The 23040-nt window shown below is 41.2% G+C and overlaps 1 protein-coding gene across 1 annotated transcript in view; it reads right to left on the bottom strand.

The window, feature by feature from the left end:
- Nucleotides 1-66: 66 nt before the first annotated feature.
- LOC106139999 (serine/threonine-protein kinase SMG1) overlaps nt 67-23040 on the bottom strand; it is a 95977-nt gene continuing 73003 nt past the window's right edge. The window contains exons 2-15 of the mRNA XM_060946719.1: nt 11613-11842; nt 9841-11167; nt 9487-9723; nt 9242-9414; nt 7759-7886; nt 7450-7676; nt 6707-6837; nt 5408-5618; nt 4863-4961; nt 4372-4569; nt 4062-4216; nt 3210-3280; nt 2776-2897; nt 67-2003 (exon numbers count right to left, since the gene is read on the bottom strand). Coding sequence (XP_060802702.1) covers nt 1926-2003; nt 2776-2897; nt 3210-3280; nt 4062-4216; nt 4372-4569; nt 4863-4961; nt 5408-5618; nt 6707-6837; nt 7450-7676; nt 7759-7886; nt 9242-9414; nt 9487-9723; nt 9841-11167; nt 11613-11842 — 3387 coding nt within the window. The 3' untranslated portion in view covers nt 67-1925. The remainder of the gene's footprint in view (nt 2004-2775; nt 2898-3209; nt 3281-4061; nt 4217-4371; nt 4570-4862; nt 4962-5407; nt 5619-6706; nt 6838-7449; nt 7677-7758; nt 7887-9241; nt 9415-9486; nt 9724-9840; nt 11168-11612; nt 11843-23040) is intronic.

The following is a 23040-nucleotide window of genomic DNA, read 5'->3' as shown; positions in this document are numbered from 1 at the left end:
ATGGCTGCATCTCCATTCGTAATAAGATAAAAACATTTGGGTAAAAAGAGTAAATGAAACACATAATTGACGTACACCATTTATTAATATTAAAATGACAAAAGCGATACAAACACACGCGGGCTCGTCGGAAACGTCCGTACTTCAGAGAGCAACAGAATTGCTTTTACGGCACGGCCGCCATTTTGGTGAAATCCGACTTAGAATTATCTAAAGCGCCCTAAAACACGCATACCTACTAATGGCAAGGGCCAATTTGTCAAATTCCTGATGGATTTTAGAATTTTTCATTGTTACCAGATCATATAAATTAACGTATTAACTCCAATAAAAATCATTGAGAAATGAGCTCTATACCGTATAACCTAAGGTTAATATTACCTAGCCACTCACGCGCCGTTCACACTTGCGTATATGCGGCTACAGCGATGGATGTGGACTCGCCTCCGTGTCCTATAGCGCACACAGTGGGATTTTGTACGTGGGTATTTTAATTAAGTAATTTGAAAGTCTTGTGACTCTAATATAATAATTGAAAAGATGTGGCGGTTAAAACAAAATTTAAACATTTACGCTTGAAGTTATGCTCTCTACGGTTCAATGATGTAGCTAACCTAAAAAATATAGTAGAAAATAACCTATGAATAATTGATATTTTTGAAAGTAAAAAGAAGTGTACTACTATAAGTAACTGATACTGTAAATATTTTTATAAACTGATATGATATTAAAATATGCATGCAGAAAATCCCACTAAGTGACTTAATTTACTTTACATATCGAATATATTTTTATTAATTCGTGCTTGAACACTACAGCTCATTAAAAGTTCAGTTAAAAGGGTAGCAAGTTTCCTCACGGCAAGACAATTTTTCAAATATACGGTAAAAAACAAACATTAGTAAGACATTTACAGTACAGTACATATTAAAGTGCAATATGTAAGCACCACATCTATAGCTATTATAAATTAATTCTAAATCTCAAATAATTAAGTTGTAACTGTATCTCATTTAACATTTGAATCAAAGATTGCGATGTGAGTTAACTTGCTAAAGTGATCAGTGATATTATTAAGCATATTTTTCTGACTTATCGCAATTCAATTGGGTCAGCATCTTAAATACACTTTTTATTGATTATTTTTTTATAAACGGTCTGCGCGAGACGAGTCCAAACTAATATAAGCTTATAATAAAATACATTAATTCAAAAAATTTGCGAAACACTACACCGTACATATTCCAGCTCCGGCGTAAATACCGAAGTAAAAGTCGCGTTAACATGCTCCCATCCTTAGATCTTACTCATATTTATTGGTTCAAAATGCTACTGTTGCAGAAAAATTTGGAACAAAAAGGATTTTGGATACAATAAAATGAAACTTACTTTAGAGCCAAAACGAATAAGACAGTTACCGTTTATATAAGAACTAGTCATAGCAGGGAATGAATTAGAATTCGTCGTCGTCAGGCATCTTAGCCGTCTCTACGGACACAACTCCTACGCTGAAATGAACATTACACTAATGATTGCCCCAGGCCTGTCGTCTTTTGTTACTGATGGTTGGTAAAAGTATATTACTTTTCAAATAAGTTTGTATCATCATGATTTAAGGCGAACGACTTCATTATGACTTCACAGATCAAGGATTTTGAAGTTGTTAAACGAAGACAACAGGCCGAGCCGAACTCTACGACCGTAACATAAAACGAAAATAATAATAAAAATAAGGCTTTTCAGCCGTCGTTCTTATCGTCTGCTTCTGCGAAGCGGGTCGGCGCTTCGCGAGGCGTTTGTTTCGTCGGGCGACGTCTTCTGTGTGACGCCTTGTGATGACGTCCGCCGTGTGACGTCCCGTGGGTGACGCCTCGTGAGTGACGTCGCTGTGAGGAGATCCGCGGGCTCGCGCCAGCTCCTCGCGCTCAAACCCACGACATCCAGCCCTCGTACATCAAGCACAAGTTCTCCATGCGAACTGCTTCTGATATCATATATTCCACCTGACAAAGTATTTTAATGTTTAAAGGAAGCTATAAGGAAAACCGTTAGAAGATTTTAATTTTTTAAATTTAATATTGGAATATGAGAAAGAGATACAATAAAACCGTCAATAAGAATAATAAAAAATAGTGGTTCAAAATAAGATCCCTGAGGAAACCCAACAGTTACTGCACCTAGTGTAGTGGTGTTGATTTTGAGTCACAATCACAAATTAGTTTCTACTTAAAAGATAAGACTACTGAGTAAAGTATGTTTATATAAATACTGTTGTGAAACATTTATTTATTTTTTTAACATTTATTCGATAAAGTCCAACGCCCTGTTGGACTTTATCGAAAGCCTTACAAAAGTCTTCCTTCTGAGAGGAGCCCAGGATACGCCTTTGACCATGGACCCTGGATTGGGTGAGTCAGATTTTTACACGAAGCGACTTCCGTCTGACCTTCGCAATCATTGTAGGGGAACCTAACCCGTGTTGGACCGATTACGGTTACACATCCAGTTGTGCAGATTTCCTCACGTTGTTTTCCCTCAAATGAATGGACATAATTTCGAAAATAGTTTAGCCTTTTTGCGGCACCTTTTTCATACCAATATCGACTAATATTACAAATGCGAATGTTAGTATATTTTGTACCTTTATTTGGTTAAACTACGAGAAACTACGAGAAAATATGGTAAAAATAAAGTTCAGAAAGCTAAACTCAACGCGAGCGGAGCGGAGGTTGAACTCTACTGTGTATCGTATAACAAGGTCCGGGCACCACGCACCTGTTCGGCGACGGAGGCGCGGCGCGCGGGCTCGGGGTCGCGGCCCTCCAGCTTGAGGCGCACGCGCCGCCACACGCCCGCGCCCTGCGCGCTGCGCGACTCGCCCGCGCCCGGGGACGCGCCTGCAGCACGGAACATGGCGGCGTTATTGTAGTGGGGGGCCTTAGGCCAGCAGTGGACTTTCAAGTTAGGCATCTTTTTAATTTAGTCTCATTCGTTAACTTTGTCACCGATCTCAATGTCAGTCAGATTTTACACGAAGCGACTCCCGTCTGACCTCCGCAACCTTTTCCAAGGAACACATTTTGATCATGGTTGCATATCCAGTTACATACACAACCAGATTTTAAAAATTCATAATGATACAAATAGTATTTTTTCAATTTAACGAACATTTGGTATTAAATAAGGCAATCATGAAATTTGACACATACCATGTTTGGCGACAGCGTTCTGTCTCGTGAGTCGTCTGCCAGCAGATTCCGATGCCCACGTGGCCGGCAGTCTAAAGAAAAAGTCACAATCAAAAATTTATTCAGAAAAAAAGCCCTTGCAGGCCCTTTTTCATTTGTATAATTTAATTCATATGTATGATGCCCAAAATAACTATTGTTATTTTGCCCAAAATAACTATTGTTATTTTGGGCATCATATTTATTTTTGCAAACATCCTCCTCAGCTTTATCAAATCAGGCGGTTCGCCGTATTAAATGTTTCGCTGCAAATTGCTTATAACGACTATATCTCAAAACCTATTCGTCTGATTTATATAATGTAAATGGCAATTTTAGTCTACATGAAAAGCCGAAAGTAATAAACATATTTAGTTGGATAAGGATTAATACTGAATTAAAGAAAATTGGTTTCAAAATAACTTATGTTTATAATGAAAAAATAATCTTAAAAAATGAACATAAAAGTGGTTATTGTAAGTAAACCTTAAGAGATAGATATATGCTCTCGCGGACTTTTTTGTGGCAAAAAATGAGTACTTCACATCTTTAGTACATTGTTTTACTATATCTTTGTTGGTTTGCGCAGCGTTCGCGTGGAAAGCTCGCAGATGGCCGACTCATTCAACTTTCACCTGCATTGTTGACGTTTCCCGTAGGAAATCCGGGATAAAATGTAGCCTATAGCCTTCCTCGATAAATAGACTATCTAACAGTGAAAGAATTATTCAAATCGGTTCAGTAGTTTCTGAGATTAGCGCGTTTAAACAAACAAACAAAACAAACTCTTCAGCTTTATAATATTAGTATAGATAAAACAAAAGCAATACATACTCCAGCAGCATCTGATGCGCGGCGGGCAGATCGCGCACCAGCTGGCGGGCGGCGCGCAGCGCGGGCGGCGCGCTCGGCGCGCTGGCCGCCAGCGCCGCCAGCTGCGCCGACACCGCCGACAGCAGCGCCACCAGCTGCGCCGCGGGGTTGTTGCCCTGCCACGAGGTATATTGCGTTACAACGATATTATTCACTGCACCAAACATATGAACACAATAACAGCTGGGAAACAGACAGATATTGTGCTAAATTGGAAATATTAGAATGGATAAGTATTTGAGAATGTATCGCGTTCTGCAGTGACCATCACCTCGTTGACGTTCTGCAGCACGGCGAGCGGCGCGCGGCAGTCGGCCAGCAGCTCGCCGCGCCGCTCGTCGAGCGCGCTCAGGCGCTGCAGCGAGCTCTCCAGCGCGCACGTCGCGCCCTCCAGCCGCTCAGACAGAGCCGCCACCTCGTGGGTCAGCGACGACGTCATCTCGCGCAGCAGGCCCGACACGTTCTCCACCTGATACATTCACAAACACGAACCTCACCTCACGCAAATTGATTCTTTTTAAGTTCGAGTGGCGAAAATAACATTCTTTTAAAAACATCTTTCATCATCGCTACATACATTTATTAATTCAATATTAAGAATATTCAACATCTAATAGAATTGAAAGAAAAATGTCTGAAGATGGACTCTGATCCTCTAAAAAAAGTTTGATTGAAAATCTCTGAAGTAGGTATATATCTTAATTACTGGTCTCACTGGTTTATTTTAGGCTTAATAGAATACTATAATCAGTATCCACTGACCCACTGCTGGTCGATGCCGCCTTCTGGATGCAGCATCTCCATGAGCGCTTCCTCCACCGGGGACACGTCCAGCGAGTACTTCTGGGACAATGTGCAAGCCTGGAATTATAACGTTTGCTTATTACACTTCTTCTTTTTTATTAATAATTGTTTGGAAATAAGCAATCTTTTTATGTTTGTAACTAGCTTTAAAAAAAAAAGAAAGTTTTTCAGACAGAACAAAAATAAAAAAGTGACGATCGAGAGACAAGTTGAAGAGCAATTGTTAACATATAAGTCCCGATTGTATTTAATGTATAGTGGAATTTTTTTAACGAAAATATACAGTTTTAAATTAGTTCAGGAAGAGTGGAGTTTTTGTATGCAGTATAGTTGCATTTGTTGTTAAGTACATTTTCCTGTAACATTTATTTCAAAGTGCATATGAGTATAATAACGAAGGAAATATATTTTTCCAAATCGTATGTTTAAACAACAAAATATTTTATATAATATCATATAGTAATATCGTTGTAAAGGCAATAGGATTACAGTGATGAGTTTACCTTCTCCCAGTGCGCGAGCGCCGTGCGCGCCGTGAGCGCGGCGCGGCGGGCGGCGCGCGCGGGGCCCAGCGCGGCGGCGCGGCGCGCGTGCTCGGCCAGCGCGGCGCCGCGCGCCAGCGCCTGCGCGCGCGCACGCCGCGCCGCCCACGCCGCCTCCAGCGCGCGGCCCAGCGCCGCCAGCGCCGGGTTCGCGCCCGCGCCCCACTTCACCCTGCGGACGACGCAAACATTGTACAGGGATCCCACCACATTTCTTGTAGCTGTTAATCTTTCTTTGTTGATAAAATTAAAATTTAATACTAATATTACAATAACAGTCAACGAAAGACAAACTTTCTCTATATTTTATCGACGTGACAACGTCTTATAATTCGATTGAACCGACTGCACGCACGAAAAAACATGACTCATTCGGCTTTATCTCGCTCCATGTAAGGCTTGAAGTGCAAGCGAGAGCGGGACGAGCGACAAAGAGACACAATCGGCCTTCGCGTTTGGAAGTGTTCGACATCCGTCTCTCTCTGCTGCTCTGATAGCTGCTATATAGTCGAGTATCAAGTGCAATGAAAAGTGAATGTAGTGTCAATTATTTATAGTAACGATAATTACAGCGATAAAGGTAATGGTTCTTTCGATATTAATTAGGTATATGTAAAGAAAATCACCTATAGGCACTTTTCTTATTTCAAATTTTCCCGCGAATAACATACGTCAATGTCACCGAGCCGCGTCAATTGATTTGTCTATTTGAAGAAAATACATTCATAACCGACTCGATATTTTGCACTTTTAAATAATTTGGAAAAACAGAAACTGACACCGTATTATAAACATTAAATGTCGTTTCTTTCATTTCAGGTATGTAAGGAATAATTTAAATATGATATTCAATGTGAATACGTATTATTTAGTTTACAATGTAAAATAAACAACTTTTTTCATTTCAGAGAAACTCAATTGTGTTTTATTGACGGTGTTATTGAATAACCTTATATATATATTCAGTGATATATTGTCGAATATTCGTGCTTTCATCATTAAAATAAATAGCATCGGTCCGCTAGTGCAACGTTTGTAGGTTATGCTATAATTAACAAAATTATATCAATAAGTTAACAGAACTATTTCACGATAAGTAAAAAATTTATACATACGAATCTATTAAACAAATGAAATAAAAATTTTCTTTTGAAAAATGTTACCATTCCAGCAGTATTTTCTTAAGACGTTGTCACGTTAAACTATCGTCAGTTCTAGTTTCTCTGCTATTGACACTTGGTAAACATGTGTGCACATTACCTCTGCTGCGCGGCGCTGACGAGCGCGTGCGCGGCGCTGCCGGCGGCGGCCAGGCGCCGCGCCGCGCCCGCCAGCTCCGCGCCGCGCCGCGCCAGCAGCGCGCGGGGCTCCGCCGCGCCCGCGCACACCACCTGCGGCAATGTCACATACTGCTTGACGTTCCTATAACACTTTTCAATAAAAATACTCCGATTTGGGTATGATTCTCGTGCGAGGTCTCTATACTGGACGGTATTCACTGAATGCAACAAATGTGGCAATGTATCTTGTGTTCATTTTAGTAAAGTAAAATACAATAGATATATAAACAATTGCCGTTTAAATTATAGGCAGAATTCATTTTTATGGCGAGTAGGCAAGGCTTTCAACACTGTTGCAAAAACCATAGACATTGATATTTTTAACACCTCTCCAGCAAGGGCTAAGCATTTGTTGTATGAAAACTTCTTTTGTGATTGAGTATTTACATTTATCTTCTTTAAGACTAATTATTCACAGTACATATGCACTTAAGCATCTGCTTCAATGTTATAATTAACTAGTATGTGTTTAATTGGCGTTCTCGAAAATCTTATTTTTTAAACTGTTTTTATTAGTGAAGACCTGTAATTGGCTCTTAAATGTATAATTGAAAATCTAATGATTGTATAACTTGCTGTTGGTCATCCAAATATATAAAATAAAATAAAATAAAAATGATTTTACAAAACATGAAATCAAAACACCGTTGCTATGGAACCCACCTCCGCGTGCAGCTGCGCGTGCGCCAGCAGCCGCAGCCGCGCCGCGTGCGCCGCCGCCGCCGCGCGCGCCTGCTCGCGGGCCCGCGCCGCCGCCCGCTCCGCCCGCGCCCGCGCCGCCCGCAGCGCGCGCGCCAGCTCGCCCGCGCGCTCCAGCCGCGCCGCCGGCAGCCCGCTCGCCGCCGCCGCCTTCTCGCACAGCGACTCCAGGGAGACGCTCCATGATGCTCCTGCGACCAATATTGTTATCAATATTGTTTTAGTAGTTCTGTGACGTTGAAAACCTATAGAGAATATAGTGAGGCGACCCACCGATCTCGCGCTGCTCGACCTCGTGGTGGAGGTCGAGGTTGGCGCGCCGCAGCAGCGCGCACAGCACGCCGGCCAGCGCGCGCGAGTGCACGCCCAGCACGCAGCGCGACACGTACTGCGCCGAGAACCTGATCAACGAAACGATGGCCGCGTTACGCGATGACAGAGTATGGAGGTTGTGGTAAGAGATGTAAAATGTTACGACAACGATAAGAAAAGAAATTGTAGTTTAACTAAAGCTAGAGCTATAAGTTAAGCTTAGTTACGTCGAATAGGCTATTTGACTGTTATAAAAATATACATTTCTTTTATGTCATCCGTCTTAATATTATTTTTTTTGGAGCGATTTTTAAAAACGCGAGGTAAAATTATTTTAACAAAATCCGTCTCCGAAAATTAGGATTTTTTATGCAGCTGTCACGTGACTAAAAAGGACCGTGATTGGCTATTTCTATTATGACGTAAATTACGCATAAACAGACTGTGGATCGCACCGTTCCTTGGTGTTCGCTATTATTTTTCAAGATTTTATAAGTGTTTTATCGCTCAGGATTGCTCAGATAACATAGGTATTTAATAATGGAAACCAATTACGAGAAAGCTGACAGTCAAAACCTACCAAAAGTGGACGCAATAATGGTTGGCGTCTTCTTCAAAGACAATCCAGATTTCTATGCTGCCGAATAATAAGAACTTATTATCATAAATACTCACATCAAAGTGGTTTTCACAAAAATGAGGACGTGTTTTTGGTGATATATCATCAGGATTACGCCGAGCAAGCTGAAACCACTTCTTGCGAATATTCAAATCCATCGGCACAGAAAAAAACAGTTTCGTAGGCGTTTTTATTGTTGTTTTAGTGCATTGAGGTACCGCACAACAATTATAGAAACTCATTTTAATAATTTTTACACATATGACGTGGCACAAGTTAAATAAAACAAGAGAAAATCAAAACTATTCGAAACACCAACAAGCTCTGTATGATATTTATGCGAAATTTACGTCACTGCATGTCATGGCCGCCATTTTGCTAAAAGTCGCGTTTTGGCGGCATATTTGAATTATTATTTTCTATTTCGATTTTTTAATAAAATAGCTAAAATAAATACAGAAAAGTATGTTTTAGGGCTCCTTATAAACAAATAAATACCCTAAGACAGTTTTTAGAACTTTGTCAAATAGCCTATTATCTTACTTTAGGTAATTTATCCGTGTACCATTTATTCACAAACCGGAATCGCTTCATGTAAAAACCTCTAATCCAGGATTTAGATCAAAAACGCACATCGGGCTCCTCTTCAGATAGAAATGGACGCAACCGAGAGTAACTCCAGGAGGAAGAAGATATGTCCACCCACACGTGGCGTAACGTGTATACGCAAAGTCGACCCTCGCTAGAATAGGAGGTGCGTAATGCAGAACTGAAGGGACAGTATAGAGAGTCAGAGAGGGGAGAGTTGGATCTGGTGTGGGTCACCTCCGCACGGGCCTGCAGAGCGCGGCGTCGTCGTGCAGCAGCGCGGGCCCGCGGCCGCGGGCGGCGCGCGCCGTGGCCGCGCACAGCGCGAACACCTCCGCCACCGTCTGCACGCGCACCACCAGGAAGATGTCCTCCAGCACCGAGCGCAGCACGGGGCTCTGCAGGGCCGCCTGTGCCAATGATCACATTACTTTCACTGCAAGAACTCATGACAATCAAAATAACAATGAACCGCAACTGACCGACATATGCATAGCATCGTTGATGTGATCTATCTTCCGCCATGCTGGCGGCGTGGGCAGCCCGATGTGGTCGGCGAGCTCCTTCGCGCGCAGCTCCACCGCCGCGAACAGCCCGTTGAAGCCCATGAGCAGCATGCGCCCCCCCGCCGGCTGCCCCTCCGCCTCGGGGGACGAGAGTAAAGCTTCGTAGCGAGCTCGGAGCTCAGAGGCTACTGCTTGGGCGCTGGAGTTTGGAGACTGGGGAAGAATCATCAAAAACGTGAAGAGTAATAATTAGTAGAAGTAGTATCCTCTATCCAAACTATTGAATAAGATTCTAAACGACAGATTACAAAAATGAAGCCATAAATTCACCTCCATATCCATGACTAAATATCTCAGATGCATTTCCAACTGTGCGAGCAGTTCGTTGAGCGGCACCGGCGTGTCCATGATGACGGCGTTGAGCTCCGATATCATGAGCAGCGCCGACGGGTCCTCCGAGTGCACCTTCTTCAGCGCCTCCGGCAGGATTATCGTGCTGAAGTTGTAATTCAGCTGCACCAGGTCCGCCAGCAGCAGGTTAGCATTGCGGACGCACTCCACTGCCGCCGGCAAAGCGGCGTCTTCCGCCGACGCAGACTGCAAGGGCAGCAATGATAACAGTTCAACCGCTTGCATCGACAACGCGCTCATGTCGTCCAAAAACCATTCCCCTTCTCTCGAAGTCAAGTCTACGAGGCAGTCTCCGGCGCTCTGAGCACCATTCTCCAACATCAGGTACCGACAGTTCAAGTTACACAGCATAGTGATGGCGACGCACTCCAGAGCCGCGGCTGCGCCCTCTTCAGTCCTCACCCAGTTGCTAATATTTGCTTTCGCTTCCATGTAAGCCTCCTGAGCCAGCCTTAGTGCATCCTGCCCCCCCTCTAACTGTAGTTTTTCTATAGCTTTGGTCAGATTGGCGTTAGCTTCTGCATGGATTGTCTGTAGCCGGTAATGATACGCAGAAATCTGAGCAGAGTCTGTGTTGTTCTCAGTGGACACCAAGGCGTTGACTTGATTGGACACTTCTCGGCATACTTCAGGGGATTTGCTTTCTAATGCTGTGGCCAGGAATTTCCTAAACATCACTATGCGGTGGTACTCGGTTTGGCTCTGCGGGTAATACTGGGACACCGCTACATACTGGGACAACAGCTCCAGACACGACCTGACCAAATGATGCGTTTGCTTGATGCTCTGCTTTAATTCGGCTTCGGCTTGCTCGCATTGGGATATCATCGAGCTCTGCCCGGCATTCGTTAGGAATTCTTTGATACTGTCGAAAATAGGTTTGTCGTCGTCTTCGTTCGGCGCGCTGAACTCCTGCACCCACGCCATCAGCTGCGGCCCGTTCAGAACTTCATTTGTTTCAGCGAAATTCGTGATCTGTGTATCGAAGTCTGAAAGAATCTTCACGAGAGCCTTCATTGAATCTTCTACAGCATTCTTAGCTTGCTTGTAAGATGTGTATTTTTGAGAAATGGCGTACAATGGATGGTTGTTCAGGTTCTGTCCGTACGCTTCTATCTCTTTGACCAACGCCATCTGCTGGTGGCAGTCTTGGAGTCGTGTCTCCAGGGCGTTCCGCTCGTCGTTCTCTTTCATCCAATCTTCTGCGCACTTCTCTATTTCTGGCAGCACAGCCAGGTACTGCGACCTAGAACAAACAACATTGCGGGTTGCAATCAATACTAAATTTAATGTATGTCGAATATGATTACCAAACTGTTAAATAATTCAGTGATATTAACGGAAACTGCGTCGCGCTAAATCATAGTGGCTTTTACGCGCATTAACAATTATAATCTCTGTATTTAGTGGTTTCAATTATGCATATAATGCTTACATTACGTGTCTATAAAATGAAGAAGCTTCATTATTTATTCCGGTGACGTTAATAAATTCAAATCGCGTAAACAATTTCTCAGAGTTTGTTTATTTTTAGATCTCAAACTTTTCAGTTAAAGTTATTTTTGGTGTCAAATTTTGTTACAATCTGAGGTTGGTTATAACAAAAGTTTAGCCTCATTTCTTTAATCCAGTAGTAGTTCAATAGAAATGCCACTTATTATTTTTTTAAACATTTAAATGAAACAACTGACGTCAACTCATTGATGTCATGCTTGAGCTCCTGCGCGCGGACCGCCAGCATGTCGAGCGCGGCGCGGACGTCCCTCTGGCTCCGGCGGCGCTTGCCTCCCCCCGCCACGCCGCCGGCCGCCCCCCACTCCACCAGCGGGTCGTACACGAACGCCTCCAGCAGCGTCAGCAGCGTCTCCCGCCCGCGCCGCATCGTGCGCAGCACGTGCTCGCACGCCAGACGGAATATGCCCTGGAAACAGACAGGATACATTTATTCTTCTTGTATAGTACGAGTAAGTGTTGACAGGGGTTCAGAAGGAATACTTTTCTTAAGGGACCTAGGGCTGCTTCAGAAACGACGCAAAAAGAGTACACTTGTAGAATTAATTATACATAAGTTTGTCTTAGTCTCTGAAGTTCAGATTAATAACTTTTTAAAATGCAGAATTTTAAATTGCGGTTGAAACTTGAAACGTGGATGAAGTTTCAATAATCCTAAACAATGCACGTATTGCACGCAATATGCTGCAACAATGCAGGCAGGCTTAGCATCGTATAAGGCTTTAACGACTCGTACAATACCTTAGGTATAGACTTTCATCTCGCCAACAAACCATAAGCTAACTAATCTTTACCCTCTACTCTAGAGTAACCATGAATCAAGAAGTAATTTAATTTGGTAATTTCTTTGCTACGGTCAATTATTAATTTCTGAACTCAACACACTGATGAAAGACATAATGAAAAATCTAACGGTTTTATGGGCGTTGGAAAATATAGTTTACTGTTTATACATATAATGCATGCATAAGCCCCGGCTTCTTCTTCTTAACAGAGAAAACCAAGTAGGTTAACAACAAATAAGAAATTCAACGATTTCCAATTGCCTGTAAATGTAAGAAGTTCCCCAGCAGCGCGGAAGGCGCCCCTCGGCCGAATAGAGCCCAATATCCGCTTCCCGGCCTGCGCCAAACTGGGAGCTGATTGGACCTGCCGCTGGAAGGCAGACATAAAACGTGCAAACATATTCCTTGTGTTGTTTGAATGTTTGAACGGTTAATAAATATTGCTACTGTATACTCTAAGTAAAAAACAAAAGCATTATTGAATTTGATTATTATCGATATTAAAATGTGCCGTATGGTTCTCGGCTCGTTTCAAAAAGAACTTCCTATCAGTTTTATCATGGATGTTAACATTTAATTAGTGCAAGCTTCCATGCTGGGCTGCAGTGTGTTGCAGCAACTCTTTCTCCCGCGCCGATTGTAATCAAGGGAGTGGCTTCTAAATTTGGGATTATTCTTTTAGGTGACGATGTCAGAAACTGTCAAGGTACGTAAAAATATGTTGAGCAGTTCTCAACCAAAACCGGTAATAAAATAGCAAAATATTTCAATATACACACATGTTTAATACAATGTGCATGAGAGGCTGCATTCCCTGGCGCGCTGCATTATACCGCATTTGCATAATTGACACAGCGCGGGTGAGCGGGAATTAGCGAGCTTTCCTTTAACCGGTTGTTGCTAAATATTGTGTATGAAAAGTTTTATTAGACTTGGTAAATTTTCAAATCATTGCTTTTTTTCTCTAAGGACGAACACCTACACGAATTTAATACAAAAAAAGGTTTTCTAGATGAAGTGCTCTTTATTATTAAGTGTTATCAACAATAAATATTGGTGTAGTTCTATCTTATCTAAATATATAAAAGAGGGCAGTGACCGACTAATTGACTGACATATTAAACGGACAGCTTCAGCTGCTAGGTCTAAAGGTATCAGATTTGGCATGTAGGTTCTACTGTGGACCAAAGGGCGCTTAGAAAGATTTCCTAATTTCCCACCACGGCGGAGCTGCGGGAATTTTATAATACGTAATAAAGTTAAAACTTATACCTTACAATTTGTTACATTACATTATGATTCAAAGCAGTACATTAAGAAATGCTAATATATCCAAGGGTCAAGGACGACCCCGGCCCGTGGGGACACATGTCAATATGTGTACAATCACGAGCGACTGACTGCTACAGCCCAGCGGAGACCGCCGCCGACATGTCCGATTGCGCCGTGAATACTTAACAAGGCGTGTCGTGTCGATAATTATAATTAACTGTTGTTCTGCCGCAGGGAAATGTTAGCTGACTGATCGGGCAGGTAATATGTTCGTCAGTGATGGACTAAGAGGCAAAACATGGGTATTTTTATTCCTAGCGAAGTAATAATATTGTAGCGTCGGGCCGCTGCCTCTTTATCTCCCTCTTCACCGCCCGAGGATATAGACCCTGCATACGCGCGCGCCCATGGCCGCCTCCTTAGGTCTCCTTCAGCGCTCACCTAGTTAAGCAGCTCGCTATTCTCAGGCGGCTACTTGCTGGATTTCGTGTCTATAACTAAACCCACGCTCTCTTAAAAATTGGAAACTGGTCCAATAAAGATTTCCGTTCTATAAATTTTTAAATTATCTCTCAACATCCTTACCTGCGATGTTTTACCTAAACATCGCCAGTGCAGTGTGTGCCAGATGCTTCTTTTTGAACCGGCTCAAGACTCATTCAATTAACTCAAGAGAACTTGGGATGGGTTCACAACCTGTCACTGTCAATGAAACTAAATCCGTCAGTGGTCACCGGCTAAACGTGGCCTCTCAGTCTCATGACCACACAAAAGGAATATAGGCGTAATATGTGTGTCTACGAGTATTCCTAAAGCAAACGGACAGTACCATTCTTTATATTTACCAGGGACATTCATTAGTTCATTACAAACCATCCAAAAACTTTGCAACACAAATTAATTATATCACATGTCACATATGGACAAAAATAAGAGCAAAATTGAATCATTGATGCGAAGAAGTCGGGCCATAAAGCTGCAGGTGAGCTTAGACGTTCATCAAGCGAATAAAGTTTAGTGTCGGCGTCCGCGGCGCAGTCGCAAGACAACTGCAATTACCGAGAGTAGGGCAGGTCGTACACGAGGCGCGCTTGTTTACTGCGTTTTGATGGCTGCACCGGGATTCTCCATCACTGCTAGTTCATCTCACTGGCGGGGGAAAATTTCCCCACCCCTGATGGAATTAGCCTCGTTAGTATATGTAACATAAGTGTAGCCACTTAGGTATCTCTTCTTTAAAAAAGTAAGAAATAATTAATTAGTTTCCACCATATTTATAACTTACGCAAATAAAAATGGACTCCTTTAATTAGTGCATAATCCAAATTGTAAACGGTCTCGACTTTACGCCTTAGTTTTCCGAGTATCGTCAAAGTTTTTCGAATAAGGGGTTTTTAAAAAACGGCAGCAACGAGAAATGTTCCGAGGAGTTTGTGAGGCGGAGGCTGCGAACATACGAACTACCGCTGACACATGGTAAGAACAAACCAGAAATCTGAAGATTTATTCAGATCTTTATGAAAATTACCTGTTTAAAAAAAAATAGGACCACTCCTTCTCTTTCTCGTGGATGTCGTGAAAGGCGACTAAGGGATATGCTTATAAACTTGGGATTCCTCTTTCAGGCGATGGGCTAGCAACCTGTCAGTATTTGAAACTCAATTCTATCATTAAGCCAACCAGCTGAACGTGGCCTATCAGTATTTTTAAGACTGTTGGCTCTGCCTACCCCGCAGGGAATTTAGACGTGTCTAAATGTATGTAAATACATCTTATAAGACAGTGTCTTACAGCGTGTCAGTTTGTCGTAGCGGGCGGAGGTGCGCCAGCTTAATATTTCAGCCCCGACGAGTACGGCGTACTTGTAACTCGCTCGTGCGACCCCGCGCGGGCCGCCGAGTGCAGCCATCTTACAGTACCCAAAGTAAGACCAAACGTGTTGCTAATGTACTTTAAGAAGATTCGCCATTTTTAACTTTGACATTGGATAGATAGATAGATATAACTTTTACTAACGATAACAAACCATGTTTGTTCTATTGCGTATGATAAAAGTTCAGTATACAATAAAAGTGATTATTATTTGTGTTGTAATTTTGAAAACCGTCAGGATAATAACAATTTCAAAGTCCAGTACCGCGTCTTTTAATTTTTTTTAATGGAAATATAATATTTCTTTCTGTGCACATTCTAATGCTTATTATTTTCAAACTCGTGTAGATCTAGAATAACAAGTGGCATTATATTCTAAAGCGAGAATTTCATCAACGAAATAACAAAGAGATTGGAAGTTGGAAACTAAATAAAGGCGTAGACAGGCAATTTCACGTCGTCTTCGGCACCGCTATTTATATTGGTCCCATGGCTATTGTAAAACCTTCTTTTACGTCGCTGGAATCAGTTTTTGATCTGAAAAAACTGTTTTTGTTTTTTCAAAATAAGTCCTTCATATGTTAAGTATCAAGTCAAACTCTGTCTCGGAAGATTTAAAAAATAAAGATCTAGTGGAACGTAAGACTTTAAAAAAAAAATTCACCGATGATGATAGACATTGTTATACCCATGATCGCGTTGTTGTAGCGCTCGTGAATCATTGCCCTTATTTGGCAAACAAAACATGAGAATTCTCAACGAAAAGAAAACCTCTTTAAATCTTGTAATGAGAATGATTTCGCGCATGATTTCGTAATCCAGACAATAAATAGAATTAGAATAGAGCGGGGACTAGTCTTCCGATTTATTGGACGCGGGCCTTCAGGCTCCGGCCCTGGGAACTTGGACTAAGAAGCAATTAAAACTTTCCGTGTGGTTTAACTTTTTCGGATAACGTTGCCAGCCGGATTCTGCTCTCAAATTTAAACTAAATGTTGGTTGAAGATGTCAAAAATGATAAATGGTGTTAGTTGCAGCATCACTCACGTGCACACAGACCCCGCCGTCTTCCTGCGCCGGATTATTCAAAACTTTCTGCTCTTGGGGTTGCTTTGCCCAACAAATCTCGAATTTATAAAACAGCTTTTAATCACACATGCATGAGCAGTATGATAAAAAAAAGAGCTGCCTTTTGAAACTTAATCGCCAGTATCTGCACAATGTTCTTTATAATATGAAAGTAGTAAAAATAGATAAGTTTCATCACTTTTCTAGGTAAGGGCATCTGTATCACGCGCACCTGCACATATTACGAAATCTTTATCAACGACGTGTGTCTGTACGAAGGCCGCGTGGACTGCATTGTCGCGTCTAACTCCCATCCAATATGTTCCGGGGATGGCCCGGCAAACTAATAAAAGTTGCGCTACCAAGTGTCTGACAAAATGTATTACTATTTCACTTTTCGAACAGAATAAGAATAGTCTCTTTATAGCACACAACTTATGGATATGTCAGTAGGTTATTGTATTCAGTAGCAGCTATACTTATACGACACATGCTTAATAGTAAATAAGTGCTTCACAATTAAGATTGACGATTGTTTGATTCCATACCACAGGAATGAGAGTCAAAAGCTCAATTGAGATATCTAATTCTCATAACAGCTAAAGTATTCTGTCGACATTCTTCTCAGCAATATATGTAATCCGTACAGCGGTGTAAGTATTATCTTACCTTTTACGTCGCTTGACACCCATCATAAATTCTCAAAGAAAATAAAAAGAATATCATAGGAGCACACAATGGCGCGACAAGGGCGCACCTGCTCGGTACATTCAGGCGAACCTTACGAAATCCGGCACATTCACATAAAGCCCTTTATCCGGTAATTGGATTCTTTTCGATCGTCAATTTAATTTGGTACATCTCCGGCGGCGTCGTGCCATGCGACCGGATGGAGGATTATTTCTGTATTGTTCGCCCGACTCGAATTAACCGGCGTCACTGCTGTCCAACTCGTTCCCGGTTTGATGGAAACGTCACAAGTCAATATTCACGGGTACATCATTTATTCCGAAACGATATGGATTGACGGAGGGCGACGAGGTGGATTCTGGATACCTTTTATTATTTTAAGAGAAGTAATATCTAAGGAATACAGTATTATCTAGCTTATATAATATTCCGATAAGTTCTATCAGTGTCACCAGTGTAAGACAAATAAAAGCAAGTTAATTTTTATATGAATAATAAGAAGAATATTTTTGTCGATGAAGGGCAACGAAAAATGTGTATAATGAATAGTTTTTCTTACTAAGTTTGTAACAACCTAATTCTGAATTTTAGTTCATCTTCCCAGGTCCGCCGGCTGCTGCAATAATTTCCGCGCCGGAATTCGCTCACAAACTTTTCGTTCGTCCACAGATTTGTTCGCACAGCAGACAAATCATAACAACTTTTCTTCTTTAAGAAATGTCAAAGCTGCATATAATTTTTGCGAAGTGACTCTTACATGTGTCCAAACATGCAAACATTTATTCATCACATATTACGCGTAAATTATTGTGATGTTTTAGTGATTATTATTATGAATTTAAACTTGGCTTTGAGTTTGGAAACAAATTAGGGAAAGCAGTACGAATGTACGCCACGACAAGATGCTGCTAATCTCTTTAGCTTTGCTATAACCAGTACACGTCGTGGCTGTAAAGGTCGGTGGTTTAAAGTTGTCTTCCCCGCAGTTCGCGGGTTACCGCGTCGCGACCCACATTTTATCTGATAAATAATCCGCCAGTCATTCTGCAACGAGCCCGATGAAGTTTAACTAGTTTCTATCCTTGTCTCGTAGTTATCGTTCAATGATGTGACTCAGTTTCTATCATAGAATATTCTTTTTTGATTGACTGAAATGACGATTCACTCACTTAGTATAAATTTTTCAATTCAATTTATTCAATTTAAATCTGAAATTAAAATTTTGTCAACCTAATGAATGGGTTTGGTAATTATTGTTTTATAAAGAACATCTCACCCTTAAATTCAAGGAGCTTCTCATGAACAAGTCAAGGCAAATCGCGAGTTTTCTTTTAAAAAAGCTTATTTTCCAGCAGAGTCGCTCCACATCGCTGAACGATTGTCCGAGGCCAGTAATAAGCTCGCTTTAAATAGAACCTCCTCCGATCCACGCTTTGTGCTCAAAGACTCGGGAATGAGAGATGAATATCTGAAATCGCGCTTTAAATTGGATTCACTGGTACATGGTGCTGCGCCGGGCAACATTGTGAAGCTACCTGTGGAATTTACCGCAACGTGAGGTTGTTTGAGGATTTATTTATAAAGCGAGACTATGCGACCTTTAATTGAAGGTTGCTTAACTGCAGCATATAAACCAGTGATTCGTTAGAAGTTTTTGGGTGTAAGTAATGATATATGACATAGAGACAGACAAAACTTTCAGGAACAACATAAGCTATTCTTTTCTGGAAACGACGACGAACCATTATCTAAAATCGTTGAGACCAATTAATTTATCCTTGAACAGCTAGCGACAAGCAGTGGAGTAGCCCAAAGAATTCCTGAACACCGCATATTTTTGCGTCGGACATTATGGGATGAGCGGCTTTATTAAATACTTGCCAATGAGCTCGTGATGACAGATTGACGTCGTCGAATCTGGGTCAGGCGTCCATTGTAGTCGGTCAATGATGGGACGGAGCCTCCAGGCTGTAAGGGCCGCCGCTCAATAACCACCATCGCCACATCAATATAAAAGAAGAAACGCTTTAAAGAAAGTACAAAACCTGTATCCTGCATGTAGATAGAACCTTCCATAAAGCTGATAGCGAAAAAAAAAGAGAAAGGCTAATAAACTTGGGATTCTTCTTTTAAGCGATAGGCAAGCGACTTGTCAGTATTTGAATCCCAAATCCATCATGTTTCCGCCGCGCCACAGAGTCCGACAAACTTTTATTTTTGCTTTCAATCATAATGAAGCTACAATAAATACATATGTATATCTGCTAGATATTGATAGCTCTCATATTTTATGGTAAAGAGCAATAGAGGCGCATACGTTCCAAATGCTGCGAAGTTATTTATATAGCGTGTAACGGGCGTCGGTTGATGAAACGGTAAGGCGCCCGGTTAAAATTCGTGTGGCGAGGAAAGGCACAGGTTCGAATCCTACTCCGGCCATGTACCTATGATCGATCCAATACTTGTTATGTTCATCTGCACAACCTGAGGAATACCCCGGCCTCCTGTCCAGAGAGGTGAGGAGCAATCGGGACTAAAGGAGCGTGTAACGAATTTAAAAGATTACGAATTATTTCAAGAATTCATGGAACAGATACCACCCTCAACGGCTTGCTCGAGCTAAAGTTTAATCTTTACATTAAAATGAGTTTTATCTTGTCATGCCTCAGGTGGATCTATTTTTTTCATACTTTCCATGAGTATCGAGCGTGTGGCGAACACAAAAGGAGTTTGAAAGTGTTGAGTTGTTTTCACTCGGAAATTTGTATTTTTAAAAGCTTTTATTTAGTTTGACTTGTATGTTCTGTACAAATCTTTCAAGTTTAATTTGACCCACTTCCCGGTATCCGATTGAGCTGAAATTTTGCATGCTGGTCCAGAACCGATGACAATGCATGTTAATCATAACATTAAACTGCTGGGACTTTAAATTAACGCGACAAGATGTTATTATAATTTCAATTCTGTAAAATCATAAATGAATGTGGTTAATGTGATTAAAAAAAATATTTTGATCTTTTCAGAGCACTTAAATAAAGGCTTGTTTTAAAAGTTTTTTATAATTATTTTATTTTTCTATATTGTATGGTCTTTCTGAAATGAAATTTGAACCTATTGCATATTTTCCTTTAATACGATGACTTCCGGCAACCTTTGTGTCGGTGCCGCAGGCAGGCCACAGCTTTATAATTGGCAGATAAGGAAACGAGAACATGCGGGCTCGGCTCCGGTCACCGGATTCCGGGATTCAAACCATAATACAGAATTAATGTACTAATATAGATTTATATGTGACAGTTCCATAAAATATCAATCCACTTCTGTAGGTTGTCATTAAAATTGAATTCAAATTTATCTCATATTGTGGGAAATTACAATTCGAATTGTAATAATTCCATATGAGTTAATTGTAAACGGATTAAGTCCTGACAAAAATGACGCAGCTCCGCTCGCCTAAAACGCAAAATTCCGGCAATTGTCGTTTCCGTGGGAATTGCGAGAAATCCGCTCTTAGTGTCGTGTGGTTCTCGGCACCAATAGAAAAAAAGAATAGAACCACTACATCTCTTACCTATGGATTTCATAAGAGGCGACTAAGGGATAGGCTTATGAACTAGAGATTCTTCTTTTAGGCGATGAGCTAACAACCCGTCTAAATTTTCAATTTCTAGACCACAGCGGATTGGGCTGTGCGTGGTTCAGTAACGGAAGAGTTTTATTTATTAAAAGGCTAAACAAAGCCACGCTCGCTAGTGTGTACTGCATAGATAACATTTGATGACTTGTAAGCCCATCGTGACATACCGTTGCGGTGCAGTTGGAAATCAATAGCAATCCGAGAACAAAGGACTGACGGCGCCGCCGGTGACCGGGGAGTTACGACCAATATCTAACGCGCACCGTAAATTGTAGAGAATACATGATAATTTGATTAAAGTTTAAACGTATTGTTATCCTCTTTGCATGGAGATTCATGAAATACCGAAGGTTGTTTATTGATTAAAAGGGAAATCTCTTGTGGACTCACGCCAGCGCCACGTCATTGTCACTCCGCTGTGTACTTTTAGTTTCATATTAGGTATCAACTTGTTTCGTTATATAAACCATAGATTCATAGACTTTACAATTCAACAATTACGATATCGTCCCATCATCGAAGTGTTACAAAATTTAAAAAAAGTCAGTATACAGGTAAGGACATATTTTCTTTTCAATTTTTTTTGACAACGTAATGATAATTAGTGAATTTGTTTATAAGACTCGTTAACTTACAATAAATATTATTCTTAGCCATAGTTCGCACTATATAAATAAGCAAAGACTACATTTGCCATAAAGGCCAACGTGGTTCCCCGGAGAGTAACACAAACTTACTGGCATCAATTATTACACGAGTCAATGTTAACTACCAGTTCATTAGTTCCGCCTAACTTTGTAACCTGGAGATATTTGGGTCACAGGATCGAATCCCAGCGGTTCCCGGCGCAGTATGAATGCTTTTTCTCATTATTATTTCAATCTACGAGGACGGCGTATTGTTTAACGCCGCCGGTCGCGGGCGTACGGTCGCCTCATTATGCAGGATGAAACAAAAATGTTTTGAGAGAAAGAGGTCTTTCTTCAAATTTAATGTTTTTCTCAGTTTCCAGGAAATCAAAGTTTTTTGAGGCTGTTAGTCCAATACTCATTGATATTTGGCACACTACATGCTAATTTATTTATGATTTTAAAAGGTTGACTGGCATATAATGCTGTCAGCCACAAATTCAACTATCGTAGTTTGGAGACCTGACACAGTTATACAAGTTTTTAGGTCTCAAAACTATAAATAAACTATACACACCTAATTTTATCACGAACTAACTTAACTAGCATTTAAAAAGTCCGTTTTTTAATTCAGTCAACATACAAAAAAGAACCGTAGAGCCTTGTTTCGTAGGGCGGCGCCATAAAACACGTTTATTGTTCGCGCGACGCGGGAAAAATGCCTTTTCAGCGGCTGAACAAATTTGCAATACATTATGCAGTGCAGCCCACGCGCCCGGCCGAATGTTAACCACGCTGATAATTTATATTTCTATTATTTTTTTGATTATATAAACTGGATGTGTATTACTCTCTTGGAATGTTATTTATATTCTAAGATCCTATTGCGCAGTTGTTTATCAATGTGTCTATCTGAAGAGACGCACTAACATCAACTCAATATTTCAGAAACTTATAATCTGCACTCAGGCGCCTTACCACGTTATTATGCCTGGATGTGGAAGCCAAAATACCACATGGAAGGAGGCCTACTCAGTGCATCAATGGGGATTATTTCCCTATTGTCGGATTATGGTGGTCCTACAAGGTTACCGAAAAATTTCAAATCTACTAGTCCTCACATATGATACCGTGATACCTTGAATCCTATTTTGAAAAGATGCCGTATGGTTCCCGGCACTTTAGAAAAAGACTACTCCATCTCCTCCTATGGATGTAGTAAAAGGCGACAAAGGGATAGGCTAATGAACTTGATATTCTTTTTTTAGGTGAAGGGCTAGAACAACGTAGCTGCCACTATTTGAATCTCAATTCCATCTTTAAGCTGTATACAGCTGACCGTGGCCAAAAGCCCGCGTTCAGCTCTATACCTAAAAGATGGACTAAAAAGTCTCTGTGAGACTGTTGATTCTGACTACCCCGTAAGGTATAATAAAGACGTGATTATATGTGTTTTGTATATTTATCTATTTCAAGTGTGTACTACCCATATTTTTACTCTGTAGTCCTCTAAAGTGCACCATTGTATCACAAAACAATGCCGGTAGTATACTTTGCTTGAATAGAAACTTGTAATTTGAATGCGCTCACTGCACACACACACTCGCTTTACTTGTCGCAACAAGCAGGTCTTGCCACATATATACATAAAATC

Source organism: Amyelois transitella, chromosome 11, assembly GCF_032362555.1.
Source record: "Amyelois transitella isolate CPQ chromosome 11, ilAmyTran1.1, whole genome shotgun sequence".
Taxonomy (NCBI): Eukaryota; Metazoa; Arthropoda; class Insecta; order Lepidoptera; family Pyralidae; genus Amyelois; species Amyelois transitella.
Note: the sequence above shows the minus strand (reverse complement) of the source record. Positions and strands in the feature narration are given on the sequence as shown.